Here is a 17,087-nt window from a genome sequence, read left to right as displayed (position 1 = left end):
TGTGACCGGTAATCAATACAACAATAAGTGTGCTAAATATTCATTTATTCAGTTTATCCTCAACTTCAATAGGCGTTACACTGATGTAGACCTTAGTATTAACTCATTTTGATTAAACAAGTTAGAAAATCAAAATTTCCCAGTATCAAGGACTTTAATTTGTCTTTATAGTCACAGATCAGTATATGAACTAGTCAGATTACTGAAGCATCTCTTTCGCTCATTATTCAAATGAAACAGAAAATGAAGGTTTTCTGGCTTATTTCATAAGAATTTCTACAGTGTGAAAGCCAGATAGATATTTACCAGAACCTTACAGGCTCTTTAAATAAACCAACTTAATAAAAAAAGACTGAAATCAAATCAGGACTAAGTTATTTCAACTGTTTTCTTAACAAAATTCAAATTTCTGACAAAGAACATCTGTCAAGACAGTGGTCTACGAAAGGAAAATATGTTTCATCATACACATTTTCACTTCTGAGGACAGGGAAATGAGGTTCTCACTTCACTACTATGGAGATTTGGAATTAATCTGAAGAGACAACTCGTACCACATACATACAGGTAAAATCAGTTACTATGATTTTACCATTATTTCTTTCATCCCAAGTATACATTCAGTCTGCTGAACAGATCTGGGTATTGGATGTATTTGTATAATAAACTAGCATGTACACCGCTGAAGTTACTGAAGCTGACAAAAGTGAGATACAAAGACAAGGACAACTGGGGACATGGTATCGTTGCCAATGCCCAAAGCACGCTCACAGCAACAATGGCTTCAGACTCAGAATCGTTACAGTGTCATTAATGTGATTCAGTGCCTACATCTATGTAACCGTTGAAGACCAAGAAACAAAAACATCAGGGAGTTCAGTTGGTCCTAACAAACTCTTGACCCAGTGACGTGATTTATCAGTGCCATTATCATCAGACATAGAATTAATGGAAGCTTTACACAGGGCAGGCCAGTAGTTGAAGACAGACAAGGATCAGAGGAGTCAAGGTTGAACCTCAACTCAGGCCTCAATCTGTGCTTCCTGGGAGACCATACAATTCAGTGAGCCACTGCTAAGCACTAATGGAATTTTGCACCAACCATGCCAAGAATAGTGATGTCTAACCTTATAAAATGTTCTTCTAATTTCACAAAACCGTTTGTGCCAGTTTTGTAGGATGGTGGAATTCTGGACAAATGGAGATATTTAAAAATTATAGTTTTATTAACAAGTGAGATGGTGGAAAGGAAGGAGACCACCACCTTCTCACTGGTTCCAAACACCTTGATCCAAGATCAGACATAAGCATATCAGGCATCACTGTTCTTGGCAGAGTTGTTGCAAAACTCCATTGGTGCTTAGCAGCAGCTCAGTGTATTGTTGGCTCTCCCACAAAGCACAGGTTGAGGCCTGAGTTGAGGTTCAATCTTGAATCCTCTGATCCTTGTTTGTTTTCGACTGCTGGCCGGGATAGCTTTGAGACTTCTATCAGCAGATATGTACTTAAAAAGGCTAGTGTTGGTGACATCTCTTGGCATCCAATGGAGTTGGCTGACTCGTACACGTTCAAAAACATGGCCTCTGAGGTCATCTGGGCCAACTTCTCATTGGAAGTGTCAGGATGGAGAGAGCTTGATAGCCTCTACTCAGGGCCCATCTATTCACTGAGATGACTTGGCAGAGATAGAATTAAGTTTGGCTATCCCAACCCCACACATCACAGGCAGAGCAGAGATGCCAGTGGTGCAACATTTTATAATTAGGCCTAGAACACTTTCAACCTACTGGTCATTACTTCTCTGCCATCAGAAAGCTCCAAAAAAGGAGGGTATGGAATTAAAAATAAATACAATAAGGTGTGTGTGTGTGCGGAGGATATTTATAAAACATTAGTCAAAAATAAGAGAGTCTGGACAGCACAGAGGGTCTCCAAAATTCACTTTGGGTGTGTTTTTTTGTTTTTTTTTAAATTGTATTTTATTTTAAACTAAACAGAAAGAAGCATCAAATTCATACTATGAAAAAAAGTACATCATAAATACAGTTGAAAGGGTTGAGTACCTTGTAGAGTTAAGCTAATGCAACACCATAATGCAGCTCCTTTAGAATTAATAGTTAGATGGAAAGTAAGAGAGGCATTAGAGGCCATCAATATTACAAGCAGAGGCAATAGGCTGGAGTGTTGGGGGTTCCTCTTTTTTACTAGATGATAACCAAAGACTTACAAATACTCAGTGAGGGCAAATCCCATCTACCATGAACATGGAATGCAGTTTAAGGAGTCAAAACAGATCTCGACAGTAACCATTAAAGAAATTTATGATTTTTCTTCAGCATATTTTGGGGGAAGCCTCCTGTACTTATGATACTTTCATCTACTAATTCAGTTTCAAGAGAGTCCAACCTATTGTGTCTGGTATTCAAGGCAAGTCTATTCTGATCTGTTAACAAGAAGGTGGCAGTCTCCTTCCTTTCCATCATCTCATTTGTTAATAAAACTATAATTTTTAAATATCTCCATTTGTCCAGAATTCCACCATCATACAAAACTGGCACAAACGGTTTTGTGAAATTAGAAGAACAGAATATAATAGAACGAGGAATTCTAATTTATGCATTCAAAGCAACACTTACTGCCAAGCCCATCAGCATATTTTCACCCACTGTAATCTGAATCCTCAGACCGAACAGAGCATTCATTCCTTTCAATTTAAGTTTATTCATTAGCTGGGTGTGTACTTCATATTCCATAAATGGCAACAGATTACTGATGGATGTTGCATTTGCTTCAGCTTGAGCTTTCTTTTTCAGGCGACATAACCTGTTGATGGAAATCATCACATATGTAGAATTAGTCTGTCTTACGCATGTAAGCACTTTTAACCACTGATAAACTCTGTAAGTGATCAAAAGCAAATGTGCAGGCTTTTTATATTTGACAAAACATTCAAAGTTATTTTCTGGAATTTAATTCTATTTTTTGTAAAATACCAAGTCAGCACAACATCAAATTGACCCTTTTTGGCTTTTAACAAATATTTGCTGTACGTCTTTACCCTTAATTTCGGTCATATTTTAATAGGAAAATACCTTTTTAAACTGAAAACTGGAAACCTTGAATAAAAGTAACTTATAAAGCAGAATAATACACGTATTTTAAATAATATTAAGAAACATCCCTTATTAAAACAGATTATAAAAACTGGAAAACATGACTTTTGTCAATTCTTTTTATGAAATCATGTTTACTTCTAGTAATCAAAACATACATAAAAATGTACTCAGAAAGCAAGGAATATGCTTCACCCACTATGCCAGTGTTTTTCAACCTTTTTTCATTTGCACACTCCTAAAAAATTTCAAATGGCAGTGAGGACCCCTTTGAAAATCTTAAACTTAGTCTGTGGACCCGACCACAGGCGTAAACCATTGTTCTATGGTAACAACAACCTTTCCCAGACCCCTTAGACATAGTCTGAGGAACCTGAGGGTTCTGTGGATCACAGAAAACCACTGCACTATGCCTTTAAAATTATTGGTAAGGTAAGGTGAGTGAAGCAATATCTTTTATCGGACCAACTTCTGTTGATGAAAGAGACAAGCTTCTTTCTTCAGACCTGAAGAAGAGCTCTACGTAGCTCAAATGCGTGTCTTTTTCACAACAGAAGTTAGTCTGATAAAAGATATTACCTCACCCACGTTGTCTCTCTCATATCCTGGGACCAACACAGTTATAACTCCACTTTAAAAATATTGTACCAACACCTAATATAACTATATAACTGGAGAAGTGCTAACATGGTAAGTTCAAAATACACTGAGATGAAGTTTGACTACATTATACAAATATTTTATACTGGAAGTTGGTTTTGAATCTGAAAAGCAACTAATTCTGAGATACTTCTTTGCTGAGCTCTGAAACCATAACTAACATTGCTGAGGTGACCAGAGATGCCAATCCAGAGCGGTTAAAGAAATGTTATAATTCCCACTAACTGTACAGTTGCACCTTAATAAAGGTCACATGCATCTGACAAAGTGGGTATTCAACCATGAAAGCTTATGCTCCAATATGTCTGTTAGTCTATAAGGTGCCACAGGACTCTCTGTTGCTTTTTACAGATCCAGACTAACACGGCTACCCCTCTGATACCTTAATAAAGGTATTCAGGCTCACTTTGTCGCAGCAAATATTGAAGAAGGTGACACCCAGCATTCTTTACTACCTCTGCATGTCCTTTTAAATTTATGAGAACAGTCTTCCCTTCCTTGCGGACTTCCAACATATCAAAAAGTTTCTTTGATTTCTCTCTCACTAAGGACAATTCAGTATGCAGGGCTCTGTCAGTGAAGAAATTACTTACCTATAACTGGAAGTTCTTCAAGATGTGAGGTCCCTATCTGTATTTCACTGCGGATTATATGCATTTGCCATGTGTCTGGAGCCACAGATTTTTAAAAAGGTAGTGTCCGTTGGTCCACATGTGCACCCTAGCTCCACCTCATGGTTTCATCTGAGGTGACAAGGGGTGAGATGGGACTCACTATCTTGCAGAAGTAATAGCTACTAGAAAGGCAATCTTCATGGGGAGAAGAGAGAGAGCATGAGGCCAGAGGCTCAAAGGGTGACTTCATTAACATCGTGACGACAAAGTTGAGGTCCCATTGGGGAGCAATGGGCTGAACAGAAGGATAGGTTCATAGGAAGCCCTTCCAAAACCCTGATAGTCAAGGGGTGAGTAAAGGAGTGTCTTTCGAGCAGGGGGGTGGAAGGTACTGACAGCAGCCATGTGCACCCCGATGGAGTTGAGAGCAAGGCCAGATATCTTTAGGGAGAGGATATAGTCCAAAAGAGGAGGAATATCTACAGGCTAGACCCTTCCACTGAGCCCTAAAGGTAGCAGCGGAAGTGGGGAGCACGCTGATATGCGGAGAACAAGGGAAAACCAGAACTGGTAAGGCCAGAATGGGGCAATCAGAATGACGATTTCTCTTTTCCATCTGATCTTGTGTAGAACTCATGGCAGGAGCCGCAGGGAGGAAAGGTGTAATTGAGCTATCTGACCAGCAAAGGACTAGTGCGTTACCGTGGGAAAGGGCACCAAGTCCCCCAGGGTGCATCTGCTGTTGGCACAGGAGGCAGAGAGGTCCCTGGCTGGAGTCTCCCAGCAGTCGAAAATGCTAGCGACCAGTGTCATGGAGCTCCCATTCGTGGTCAGTCACAAACTTTCTGCTGAGAGTCCACAATTACATTCTGAGTCCCAAGAAGGTATGCCGCTGGTAACAGGATCTTGTGGGCAAAGCGAGTCCCAAAGGTAAATTGCTTCTGCACAAAGCACAGGCAACCTTGTGCCCCCTTGTCTGTTGATGTAATAGATGGTGGTGGTGTCATGGGAACAAGTTCTATCACTCGCCTTTGCAGCAGGGAGTCTACCTCTAGGGTGAGGATACGGTCATGAGAGTGGTCCCTGAAGTTAGGCCCGGGCGAGGGATGAGGAAGCATTTTGAATTCGATCATATAGCCATATCGAATGACATCCAGGATCCACTTGTCCGTTATTGCACTCCAAGGTGGTAAAAAGAGTGATAGGCACCCCCCAAAGGGAGTGAGTCGGGTGCACGGCATGAGGCAGGGTGGTTGGTGGCTCTCTAATTGCACTCATAAATAGGGCTTCTGGGAAGACTGGGTATGAGATGCAGAAGGTTGTGATGATGAACCTGAGGGATGGGGTCACTGGGTTTTCTGCTGTTTGCAAGGAAGCTCATAGGGCCACTAGAGGAATAATTGGGAAACTCTAAATTGCTGCTTTGGAGTCAGGTAGAACTTGCCAGTGTGTAGAAACCCAGTGATTGCACAGTGGCTCTGGAATCCTTGAGAGAATAAAGAGAATCATCAGTCTTCTGGTTGAAGAGATGAGACTCATTGAAAGGGAGGCCCTCTATGGTGGTCTGGACTTCCCTCAGGAAACCTGACAAATACAGCCATAATTCCCTTCACATGATTATCCCTGTAGCCATCATGCCTAAAGAAGTGTCTGACGCGTCCACCACAGCCTGCAGTATTGTCCTCGCAACCAGCGTCCTCTCATCCAGGATAGCCTGGAATCGGGCTTGATCCGCTGGGGCAGTTTGTCTGTGAAGTATGCCATTTTGCTATAGATAAGGAAGTCGTCGTTTGCAAATAGAGCCAGGTAATTTGAAACGTGAAACTGGCAGAGAAGAAAACCTTGTGACCCGCAAGGTCCAGGCATTTGCCTTCTTTATCTACTGGGGTGGAACGTGAGTGTTGCTGATGGGCCCACTCCATTGCTGCCTGAAAGATGAGAGAATTGGGTGGCAGGTGAGAGAAAAAAAACTCAGACCCCATTGGAAGTACATACTCACCTCTACCCCGATATAACGCTGTCCTCGGGAGCCAAAAAAATCTTACCGCGTTATAGGTGAAACCGCATTATATCAAACTTGCTTTGATCCACCTGAGTGCGCAGCCCCGCCCACCTGGAGTGCTGCTTTACCGCGTTGTATCTGAATTCATGTTATATTGGGTCTCGTTATATCAGGGTAGAGGTGTACCTTTTCTCTACCTCTTTGGGGGTGGGTGTGCAGGTAGCTGGAATGTGCCAGACAGTCCGGGCTGGTTGAAGAATTGATTGCAGGGCCACTCTGACTAGTGCAGAGGCAGTAGCATCTCAAGGAATTAGTGAGGCTTGTCTTGCACTTCCTCCAGTGGAATATGGAGGGCATCAGCCACCCTACATAACAGTTCTTGGAATTGACGGTAGTCATCTGGGAGCGAGGAGGAAATCAAAGAACCGCGGTTTCCAGGGATGATGAGAGGAAGTGCTCCAGTTCTGGCAGAAGCATCTAAGTCGGACTAAGGGGTGCATCCTCCAAAAGTTGTTCAGAATGCCTTCTCGAGGATGGCTGAAGTGGCGAGAGTGGAGACTCCTTACAAGTGGGAACATGGATACTGCAACCACAACCCCCCAGTACGGCCAGCCTGGTTCAGTATTTTGAATTATTTTAACTTGAGCATATGTAGCATGTGCAACCTTCTTCTGTACTTGCAAGCAGGGCCGACAAGAGGAGGGGGGAAGCCGATAAAAATTACCGGGGCCTGGCGGTCCGGAAGGGGGCCCAGCTTCCTCCTCCCCCTCCCCACTCTCGTTGGCCCTGTTTAGCCGGTCCGCCCTCGCTGGGGGGCCCAACATTTTTTTTTCGCCGGGGCCCAAACCCGCTCTCGGCGGCCCTGCTTGCAAGTCTTTGCTCTCCATAGCCATGTGGGCTGAATACAATAAATTTAATAGGATTACAGCATAGGTGTTGGAACTAGGGGTACGGAGGATGTGGCAACACCCCCTGGCTTGAAGTGGTTTCCAGCATATATAGAATTTACAGTTTGATTCAATGGCTCTCAGCAGCACCACTATGCAAATTATTCCAGCACCCCTGTACTATAGACTAGTATAAACAAAAAGCACAAAACTAAAGTTAATGACATCACAACAGGAAATAAACATTTAGCTGCCAGTTACTACACATAATTGAACATAAAATATAAAATCTGCTCTTTTGTTGAACTACAGTAACAGGAAATTTTCTAATGCTCTCCAGCACAGTAGTAAGAAAATAAATATTTTGACAGATACCTGGCTTGAATAAGACATCCCTTCCCAATAACCATTGCCTCTGCAGGCAGATCTATTGTTGTGAAAAGAACATCAGGAACCTTTTGTTTTCTGCAGTTGTAACAGTATGTGAGATGAGCAGGGAATGGCATGTTCAGTTCATCATACGGTATGTGGCAAAATCCACAACCTGGAGGTGAAGTTTCTTCTATCCTAAAAGTACATTTTGGAAAAGTATATTTAAAACATCTGTGCACCATCTTAACATGAAATACAATGTGCATGTGCGTATAAAATTGGCCTATACATACAACTACATAAGCCACACATATGGAGCCAAATTCTGTTCTACTACATCTGTGCCTCAGGTTAATAGGATTGCACCAATGTAACAGAGCAGAATTAGGTCACAAGCTATTCTCTAAAATGATACATGTAGTATCTGTGCAGCTTACCAGTTATCCAGGGATCAAAAAATGACAGCATAAAATGGCCAGTGGTTATATTAGCCTAAGATATTATTGCAATAGCTTTAAGATCTAATTCTTGCTAGCTGGGTGTAGTCTGTGGAATATCACACCTTTACAAAGGACTCTGCTGCGTAAATACATATCAAATCTCTTACATGGACTATGTTTGAATAACCTATACAAAATTAAGCAGCAGAAATTAAACATGCCAGTCATCCTACTGGAGAACAGTATAATACAGATAGTCATTAAAAAGGGAAAGACCCATAGAGAATTTCCCAAGCTACAGTATTAAGAAAAACTCACTATTCACTTAACTGAAAAAAAAAAAAAAATCTAGGCAGAATTGTTGCAAAAATACATGGAAGACTATAAACAATATAGTCTGAACAAATTACGATTTTGTAACATACTACGTAAGAGCCTCATTGTAAAATTTTGTCCTGCACAGTAATTTTTCTTCTCAAAGAACTCTGAGTAAAATTTTCAAAAGAACTTAAGTGACTTAGGAACCTAAGGCCCATTGACTTTAAAAGAGATTTGGGCACTAAGGAGCCTAAGTCATTTTTGAAAATGAGACAGACTTTCTGTACATATTTCACATTTGGTTGCTTTATTATCAGTCAGCTTTTATTACTGAAAATAAATTTGATTTTCCCTTTAAACAACACATTCAGCAAGCTTTTAAAATATATTATGATCAAAAACTGAATTTTTATTTTGTTTTAACATTAAAAACTTGACATTTCTTTAGATGTCAACAGGGGAAGGAGAGGTTGAACAAGTGTATTAAATGTTCTGTTGGGACAGAAAAAAAGAAAAGGAAAGGTGTGTTTGTTTGTTTAAAGGGGTTAAAACTGCAGTTTCAAAGAACTGATCAACAAGTAGTATTTGCAGGGAAAGGTAATACTCAGTCTCTTCCTAACGAAATTAAAAAAGAAAAAGCTAAATATTGAGATAAAATTGTATCACTTCACTATGATACACTGTATATTTTGGACTGTACTAATCCCTAAGGATATATGACTATTATTCCAGTGAAGATACTGAAAAAGTCCTATTGACATGCAATAGTTTGTATATTTTGACTGCCCTCAAATAATTATTTTGCAAGCCCCTCTCTCTCTCAAAAAAAAAAAAAAAAAAACAGAGGTCAAACAGCCAACAATTTGTGTTAGTTGGCCAATTCATTTTTTTTTCCTTTTCCATCAACCTTTATGCTTTTGTTTATAATCTTCAGTTTGAACATTCATTTTTAAATGCTTGTCTTATTCACTTTTGTTTTACACTCAAAGGTATTTTATTTTCTATACAGCCATTGAACACAACAAAGACAATGGTCCACATACTATAGCCAAACCAAGATTTGGCTTATACAAATTATCATATAACTGTCACTTTTTTGTAGTGTGCTACAAAGGTAAGAAAGATACGTGAAGAGTGGCAAAGAAAAAGACTGAGTTATAATTCTGTGGTTAGTAGTCAAACATGTTACCTTATTCAGACTGTTAGAAATAAAAACAGAAAATCTAATTTGGTGCAGAGTTCCATTACTTCTGTTGTTGTTGTTAGTGAAAATCAGTAAAGTGGTTGGTCCCGCATCCTGCACTGTAACACTGTAACCTACCCTAATAGAGAAGAACTATCTTGGTTCTGAGGAAAAAAATCAACCTCTCCCTTCTCTGACCCTATGGAAAAGAAGCCAGGCTGCCATGACAACCTTTGTTCCAAACAGCCTTCCATGGTGCCATCCTGGAGAAACCTAGGGTTCAGTACAGCTGCTGTGCCAGACGCGGACAAAATACAGACCTCTTCACTATAAAAAGAAAAGAATTACAAAGAAGTGAATTCCTGATATGGTGTTAAATATCCTTTTTTTAAAGCCATACATTTAAAAAGCTTGTTCAAAAGCCACAGTGAATTAAATGTAACTGTTAACCCTTGTGGAATCATGGTACCAGTAATAACAATACCTAGCAGATTAACCAATTAATCCACACAAATAGTCTTGTGAGGTATTATGCTCATTTTAAATGGAGAGAAATGGATGCAGATAGATTAAAGAGACATGCCCAAAGCTACAAAGAGAAAATCACCTTAGGAGGTGGAATTTGAAAACAGGAATTCCTGGTTTCCACTTCTGTTCTCAGCCCACTAGATTACCCAGGAAATACAGATTTAAGAAAGCTTTTGGATTCTACAGATTAGAGTGCCTGGGAATGTTGCAGACAAGGTGTAGCTGTTTACCAAAGTTAAGTGTGGAAGCTGAAAACCCCATCACCTGATATCACTCATTGTCAAAATGATGTTACAAAGCAATACTGACAAGTTGCTTCTTGGTAACTCAGGGGACAAAAGCAAAAAATAAGTAAAATTTTAAAGTATGAACAGCAACTAGTGTTACATCTAAGTAATATACTCTATTATTGGTTTAAAAGTTAAACAGTTATCAAAGACCACACATTTATTGTCTGTACAATTTTACAAATATTAGACAGTGAACCAAGCCTATAAGGGTAAACACTAAATCAAACACATTATGCTGAAAAACAAAAAGATACCCTTCATCCTTTCTTAGACTGAGAAATTTGTCTTATTTACCTGTAACTCTTCCTAATTTATTTTATTTCCCTGTATTTCCTCCTCCTGATCCCCCCCCCTTTCCCCCCACAGATACAGCATGTCTGGCAGGCCAATACTGTAAATACTCAAGTCCTTCCTGTTTAAGGCATGGAATCAGGTTGAAATGAAAATCAGCAGGGGACCCCTATTTAATTCTTCCACCATCAGTGAAGTAATGTCAACTCAAAGTCCTACCAACAATTCAAAGTGTAAAATATACTATTAACTGATTTATGAATTTATGAATAAATTTATGAATTTATAAATAAATAGTATGTTCCTGTCCCATACTAAAACAAAATTAAGTATTAACAAAGAAAATATAAGGGAACTGAACTACTCATATTATTTATCAGAAGACTAATCAAGATGAACAGATTTTCATTTTCACTACAAGCCTTACTTCACCACAGCATAGAGAACTTTACTTCCAAAGGCTGAATTTTAAGAAAAGGAAAGCTTGTGAAAGTTAAAGATGTTTGTTTCTTCAGCCAGCACACTAGTGCCCTTAGCATACCATGGACCTGGTGGAAACTGCCATGATGCTTTCAGATTGTCCATGTCTGCTCATCTTATATACTGCAGCGATGCATCCTATTACCCATCTTGTGAAGGTGCTCTTTGGATGCCTTCTCCCTTTTGCAGCTTGCCATTGTCACTGCAAATAGAGCTTGATTTTCCATCTGGTTTTGTTCTTTAAGGGCAAAATCTTAACATTGCTTATTCCTTCGGGTGACTAGGATGGGATCAAATGGATGGTAGGATTACTTCTTGAGATCTATGCATCACCAGCAGGAAAGTCTAAGGACAACTTTATCCTTATAAAGATAAAATACAGTTCAGGTGTCAGCAACCTTTCAGAGTCTTCATTTATTCACTCTAATTTAAGGTTTCGCGTGCTAGTAATACATTTTAACGTTTTTAGAAGGTCTCTTTCTATAGGTCTATAATATATAACTAAACTAAATTGTTGTATGTAAAGTAAATAAGGTTTTTAAAATGTTTAAGAAGCTTCATTTAAAATTAAATTAAAATGCAGAGCCCCCTGGACTGGTGGCCAGGACCCGGGCAGTGAGAGTGCCACTCAAAATCAGCTCACGTGCCATCGGTTGCCTACCCCTGATATAGTTCCTCTGTGGAGGGGATACTTAGTTCCAAGATCATCATAGCTGAGGCAAAAGCTATTTGGAAGGTCAACTTAAGAGCCAAAACATAGAAAGATAGTTCAAATAGACCACTGAGAAGAGTTTGTCAAACAATGCTGCAACTCCACATTAGACATAAATGAATAGGCAGGCTATAGAAGCACTGAGGCAACCTTCAAAACCTTAAGCCAAAAAGGATGTCAAAACATCAAAAATATTTTGACATAACTGGGGCTTGGGTCCATATTCAGGCTTTAAAAACAACAACTAACAGTAGAACTGTGGTGTTTACTTATGTTGGGGGGAAAAGAAAAAACCTCAGCACAAGTTCTCATCTAAAAGTGCTCTTTCCCGTGCAACTTTTAATAAAGATGTTCAAACTTAGTCTAGCATTGAAAAATTCTTGTCAAATATCTTTATTCTCTGACTTAGTAATTGAATTGAAGTGAAAATTAGACCCTGATGTTCTGAGGAGGTGAAAGTTTTAATTCTAGTCATCCCAAGTTCCTAGTTATCCAATTGAAAACCTCCACTTCGAGACTCTATTCTTCCTTGTTTTAGCTTTGTCACTTAGCTCTTACATTTAGGATCCCTTTCAAATGTACTTTTATTTAGATGTTTGGTTCTGCCATACTGAATAGCACTTGAGCCATCTCCATGGGTGCTTTGCTTCTATTCCTTTCCCGCCTGCCCAATGATACTGCTTTAACAATGTGTGGAATTACTAATATGTTTGTCTTGGACTAGGAAGACCACCTGAAACTGAGCCGGACAAGGGAGTCCCTGGTGCTTGAATGTCTATGTAATCTACCAAAGGGGTAGCCGTGTTAGTCTGGATCTGTAAAAGCAGCAGAGTCCTGTGGCACCTTATAGACTAACAGACGTATAGAAGCACGCGCTTTCGTGGGTGAATACGCACTTCTTCGGATGCATGTAGTGGAAATTTGCTGCTTTTATGTAACCTATGTAGACCTCTCAGCCCATCAAGCTCACATGTATCTGGTAATTTTCCTTCTGTGGTATTATGAAGGTGATGCCAATCATCAGCTCTTTCTGATTTTCCTTGGGAGAAAGTGGGTCTCTTCTACTTGATCCTCTGTAACTGATTCCACTTGAATATCCTGGTATTTGGCTGCTAGCAGGATTTCTGCTCAGGGTTGCTTTCTGGAGCTGTAGATGTGACCTTCTGTGGACTAGAGAGCCTGGAAGTAGATACAAGGATTCCATATTGTTCTCCTCAAGGTTGTGATAAATCACAAATACAGAAGGTAAGTGAGATATTCTTACCCTTCAAAGTTTGGGATAGGTCAGTGCAGTTCTGGCTTCTAGCTGAGATGGCTGTATGTTGTTATATTTTCAAATAAATAGGGCTACTGTGTTTCTGTGTCCCTTGAATTCCAGATGGATGGAGACAGCCTAGCATAGCTATTGGAGCCATAACAGTTGAACCTAACTTCTCCCTATGGCTCAATGTCTGAGAGGTCTACCTGTCTTTGCCATTTGGAGGAACATGTTAGACTTGTGGAATGAAGACCAGTTTAATGTCTTTGTCCAGGAAAGTGCTGCTACTGTATCACAGGAGTGGAAAAATGCAATCCCTCAAATTTTAGCTCAAAAGGCTATACACATTATTTTCTCCGTGTGGTACTGGAGGAGAAAAATCATGGTCAGTACGTCCCAAAGAGAGATTCAGGACAGGAACACTCAGCCTGCAGTACTCCAGCTCTGGGAGGCAAGATTATCTGGCTCAATTTACGAGCAATCCCTAGAGAAGGACCCCCTGCTTCCATGCCTTAAAAGTATCTGTTTTACTTCTGAACTACCAATCATTCCTTGACAATAAAGTGTAACTATAAAACATATTTAAGTAAAATGTCCAGGCATTCTGGCAGATAAAGTTTAGTGAACTTGAGAATTAGACAAGTTAATGTTAACTGTCAAAAGCAAATACGTAGATTAAAGACTAGCAGTAGCATGCTAAGGAATAGTTATGACAGTGGCTACAGAATTAATTCTGAAAAACATGTGAAGACACAGCTGTTTATCCCCAGTTTGAAATTTAAGATGAAAGATGTTTTAGTAAACCCTTCGAAGCTGGTATGCTACACACTATCAACATCTGTCTTGCGCTCTCTATCCCCATTTTCAATCCTTAGAAGATGGTACAGAATTATTTTCTATGGCATTTAGAAAATCAAATCATCATGATTTACCAAATGCTAGTTGATTCACTGTAGCCCACTACAGCATGACAACCCAATGCCTTGGCATGGGATTTTATCTCTTGTCTGATTTCTGCCCACCACGCATCTCGTGTCTCTGGTTCATCTGAAAGACAAAGTATAAATCAGTTCACTATTCTGCAGCACATCAATTTAAAACAGTATGTGATTAAACTTTAAACTGTCTATTAAATGCGGTTTTTAAATTCTTAAATTTGTTGTAATAGACTTGCAACCCTGAATTTTTCCCCCTACTTACCCTGTTTCCCCGAAAATAAGACATCCTCCGAAAATAAGGCCTACTTACAGTTTTGCCTCTCGTTGTAATATAAGGCATCCCCCCGATAATAAGACCTCCCCAATAATAAGGCATCCACCGATAATAAGGCATTTTTCATTTCTGAAAAATAAGACATCCCCTGAAAATAAGACCTAGCGCATCTTTGGGAGCAAAAATTAATATAAGACACTGTCTTATTTTCGGGGAAACAGGGTATTTTGTCCTTTTCCCAATTAGCAAACAATATTTCTTCTTTACGTTGTTTATTGAACAAAAACAAACATGACTGTGTTTCATTTATTTCCTTGTTACTCACCAGTAAAAATAGGATTTCTATATTAGCTGTGTTCTTTTGCTGTCCCTGCAGCAGCAGAAACCAAAATGTTGTAGCCTCTGCTCCAAATTTTACCCACTCGAAGGTCACATTGTTAACTTGCCAAAAGCCTGAAGGCTGCATGTAATTTGCATAAAGTGATGTAGATTTTAGGTACCCTCATCTTTAATACAGAGCTGCAGGTGGTGAAAACAAATTATTGTATTTTATCTTGCTGCAAGCAGATTTATCTCTTTTGAACACATCTCCATATTAAAGAGTATGTCACAGGCCACCATAAAGCTTTGCAGTCCACATCTCACCTGCATTTTCAGTATCTCTGTGCTAAGGAAAGTGGGTATGTTTAAAACTCTTATTTCTCAAGAACTATTTATTTAGAATCCAGATGTTATTAACCAGATTAATTTTATAATCTATACCAGGGGTCGGGCAACCTTTCAGAAGTGATGTGTCGAGTCTTCATTTATTCACTCTAATTTAAGGTTTTGCGTACCAGTAAAACATTTTAACATTTTTAGAAGGTCTCATTCTATAAGTCTATAATATATAACTAAACTATTGTTGTATGTAAAGTAAATAAGGTTTTTAAAATATTTAAGAAGCTTCATTTAAAATTAAATTAAAATGCAGAGCCCCCCGGACTGGTGGCCAGGACCCGGGCAGTGTGAGTGCCACTGAAAATCAGCTTGTGTGCCGCCTTTGGCACGTGTGTCATAGGTTGCCTACCCCTAAGCTATACGGTAAGGTCAAAGAATTTAAAAAACTACAAGTACACTTCCTGAATACTTCTTACATTAGACAATCAAATGCAGTAATAAATGTTACCAAAAAGCTTTTGAGTAACATTCACTTACTTTAAAACAGCAAAATAATTACTTTTTAAACAAAAAGAACAGGAGTACTTGTGGCACCTTAGAGACTAACAAATTTATTAGAGCATAAGCTTTCGTGGACTACAGCCCACTTCTTCGGATGCATGAAGTGGGCTGTAGTCCATGAAAGCTTATGCTGTAATAAATTTGTTAGTCTCTAAGGTGCCACAAGTACTCCTGTTCTTTTTGCGGATACAGACTAACATGGCTGCTACTCTGAAACCTGTTTTTAAACAAAGACTCTAATCCTGCAAACCCTCTACATGTGGAATCAATAGGAGTTCTGATGGAGGTTCTGCTCCATTGGTCCCGGTTCTTTCAAGAGCGCATTGCTATGTCTGCAGCACCTATAAAAGACGGTTACTCACCGTTGTAACTGTTGTTCTTCGAGATGTGTTGCTCATATCCATTCCATTAGGTGTGCGCGTGCCGCGTGCACGATCGTCGGAAGATTTTCTACCCTAGCAACACCGGCGGGTCGGCTGTGGAGCCCCCTAGAGTGGCGCCTTCATGGCGCTGAATATATACCCCAGCCGACCCGGCGCCCCCTCAGTTCCTTCTTGCCGGCTACTCCGACAGTGGGGACGGGGGGCGGGTTTGGAATGGATATGAGCAACACATCTCGAAGAACAACAGTTACAACGGTGAGTAACCGTCTTTTCTTCTTCGAGTGCTTGCTCATATCCATTCCATTAGGTGACTCCCAAGCCCAACTTAGGTGGTGGGGTCGGAGTGAGACATTGCTGTGTGCAAAACCGCTGATCCGAATGCAGCATCGTCCCTGGACTGTTGCACTAGTGCATAGTGAGCTGTAAACGTGTGGACTGATGACCAAACCGCCGCTCTACAAATGTCCTGTATCGGAACATGTGCCAGGAAAGCAGTCGAGGAGGCTTGGGCCCTCGTGGAGTGAGCGGTGAGGTGCGGTGCTGAGACACCTGCCAGGTCATAGCAAGTCCGGATGCAAGACGTAATCCAGGAGGATAGGCGTTGTGAGGAGACCGGTGAGCCTTTCATTCGGTCGGCCACTGCAACGAAGAGTTGCGTCGTCTTTCTAAAGTGCTTTGTGCGGTCAATATAGAAGGCCAGGGCCCTTCGTACGTCCAGGGAATGCAAACGTTGGTCCTGGCGAGTAGCATGTGGTTTGGGATAAAAGACCGGGAGAAAGATGTCCTGGTTGATATGAAATGGAGAAACCACCTTAGGGAGAAAGGCAGGATGTGGACGAAGCTGCACTTTATCCTTATGGAAAACTGTATAAGGGGGCTCGGATGTAAGCGCCCTGAGTTCAGAAACGCGCCTTGCTGAGGTGATGGCTACGAGGAAGGCTGTCTTCCAGGATAGGTACAAAAGTGAACAGGTGGCTAGTGGTTCGAATGGAGGACCTGTGAGTTTGGAGAGAACCAGGTTGAGGTCCCACGTCGGGACAGGCTGACACTGTTGTGGGTACGTCCGGTCTAAGCCCTTGAGGAATCTAACGACCATCGGGTTAGAGAATACCGAGGACGCGAG

General features: G+C 40.4%; 1 protein-coding gene across 20 annotated transcripts in view; it reads right to left on the bottom strand.

The window, feature by feature from the left end:
- C2CD5 (C2 calcium dependent domain containing 5) overlaps window positions 1–17,087 on the bottom strand; it is a 114,047-nt gene that overhangs the window by 28,166 nt on the left and 68,794 nt on the right. For 12 of the 20 annotated variants that reach the window (XM_054036628.1, XM_054036688.1, XM_054036647.1 and 9 more), the window contains 4 exons: window positions 14,081–14,195; window positions 9,821–9,916; window positions 7,652–7,843; window positions 2,637–2,823 (listed from right to left, as the gene is read on the bottom strand). In XM_054036628.1, the coding sequence (XP_053892603.1) occupies window positions 2,637–2,823; window positions 7,652–7,843; window positions 9,821–9,916; window positions 14,081–14,195 (590 nt within the window). Of the gene's footprint in view, window positions 1–2,636; window positions 2,824–7,651; window positions 7,844–9,727; window positions 9,917–14,080; window positions 14,196–17,087 lie in introns of all 20 variants that reach the window. The other 8 variants (XM_054036609.1, XM_054036730.1, XM_054036637.1 and 5 more) reach the window with 1 other exon arrangement.

Source organism: Malaclemys terrapin, chromosome 1 (genome assembly GCF_027887155.1).
Source record: "Malaclemys terrapin pileata isolate rMalTer1 chromosome 1, rMalTer1.hap1, whole genome shotgun sequence".
NCBI classification, from domain to species: Eukaryota; Metazoa; Chordata; order Testudines; family Emydidae; genus Malaclemys; species Malaclemys terrapin.
The sequence above is the reverse complement of the archived record's forward strand: the minus strand, read 5'-3'. Positions and strand labels throughout refer to the sequence as shown.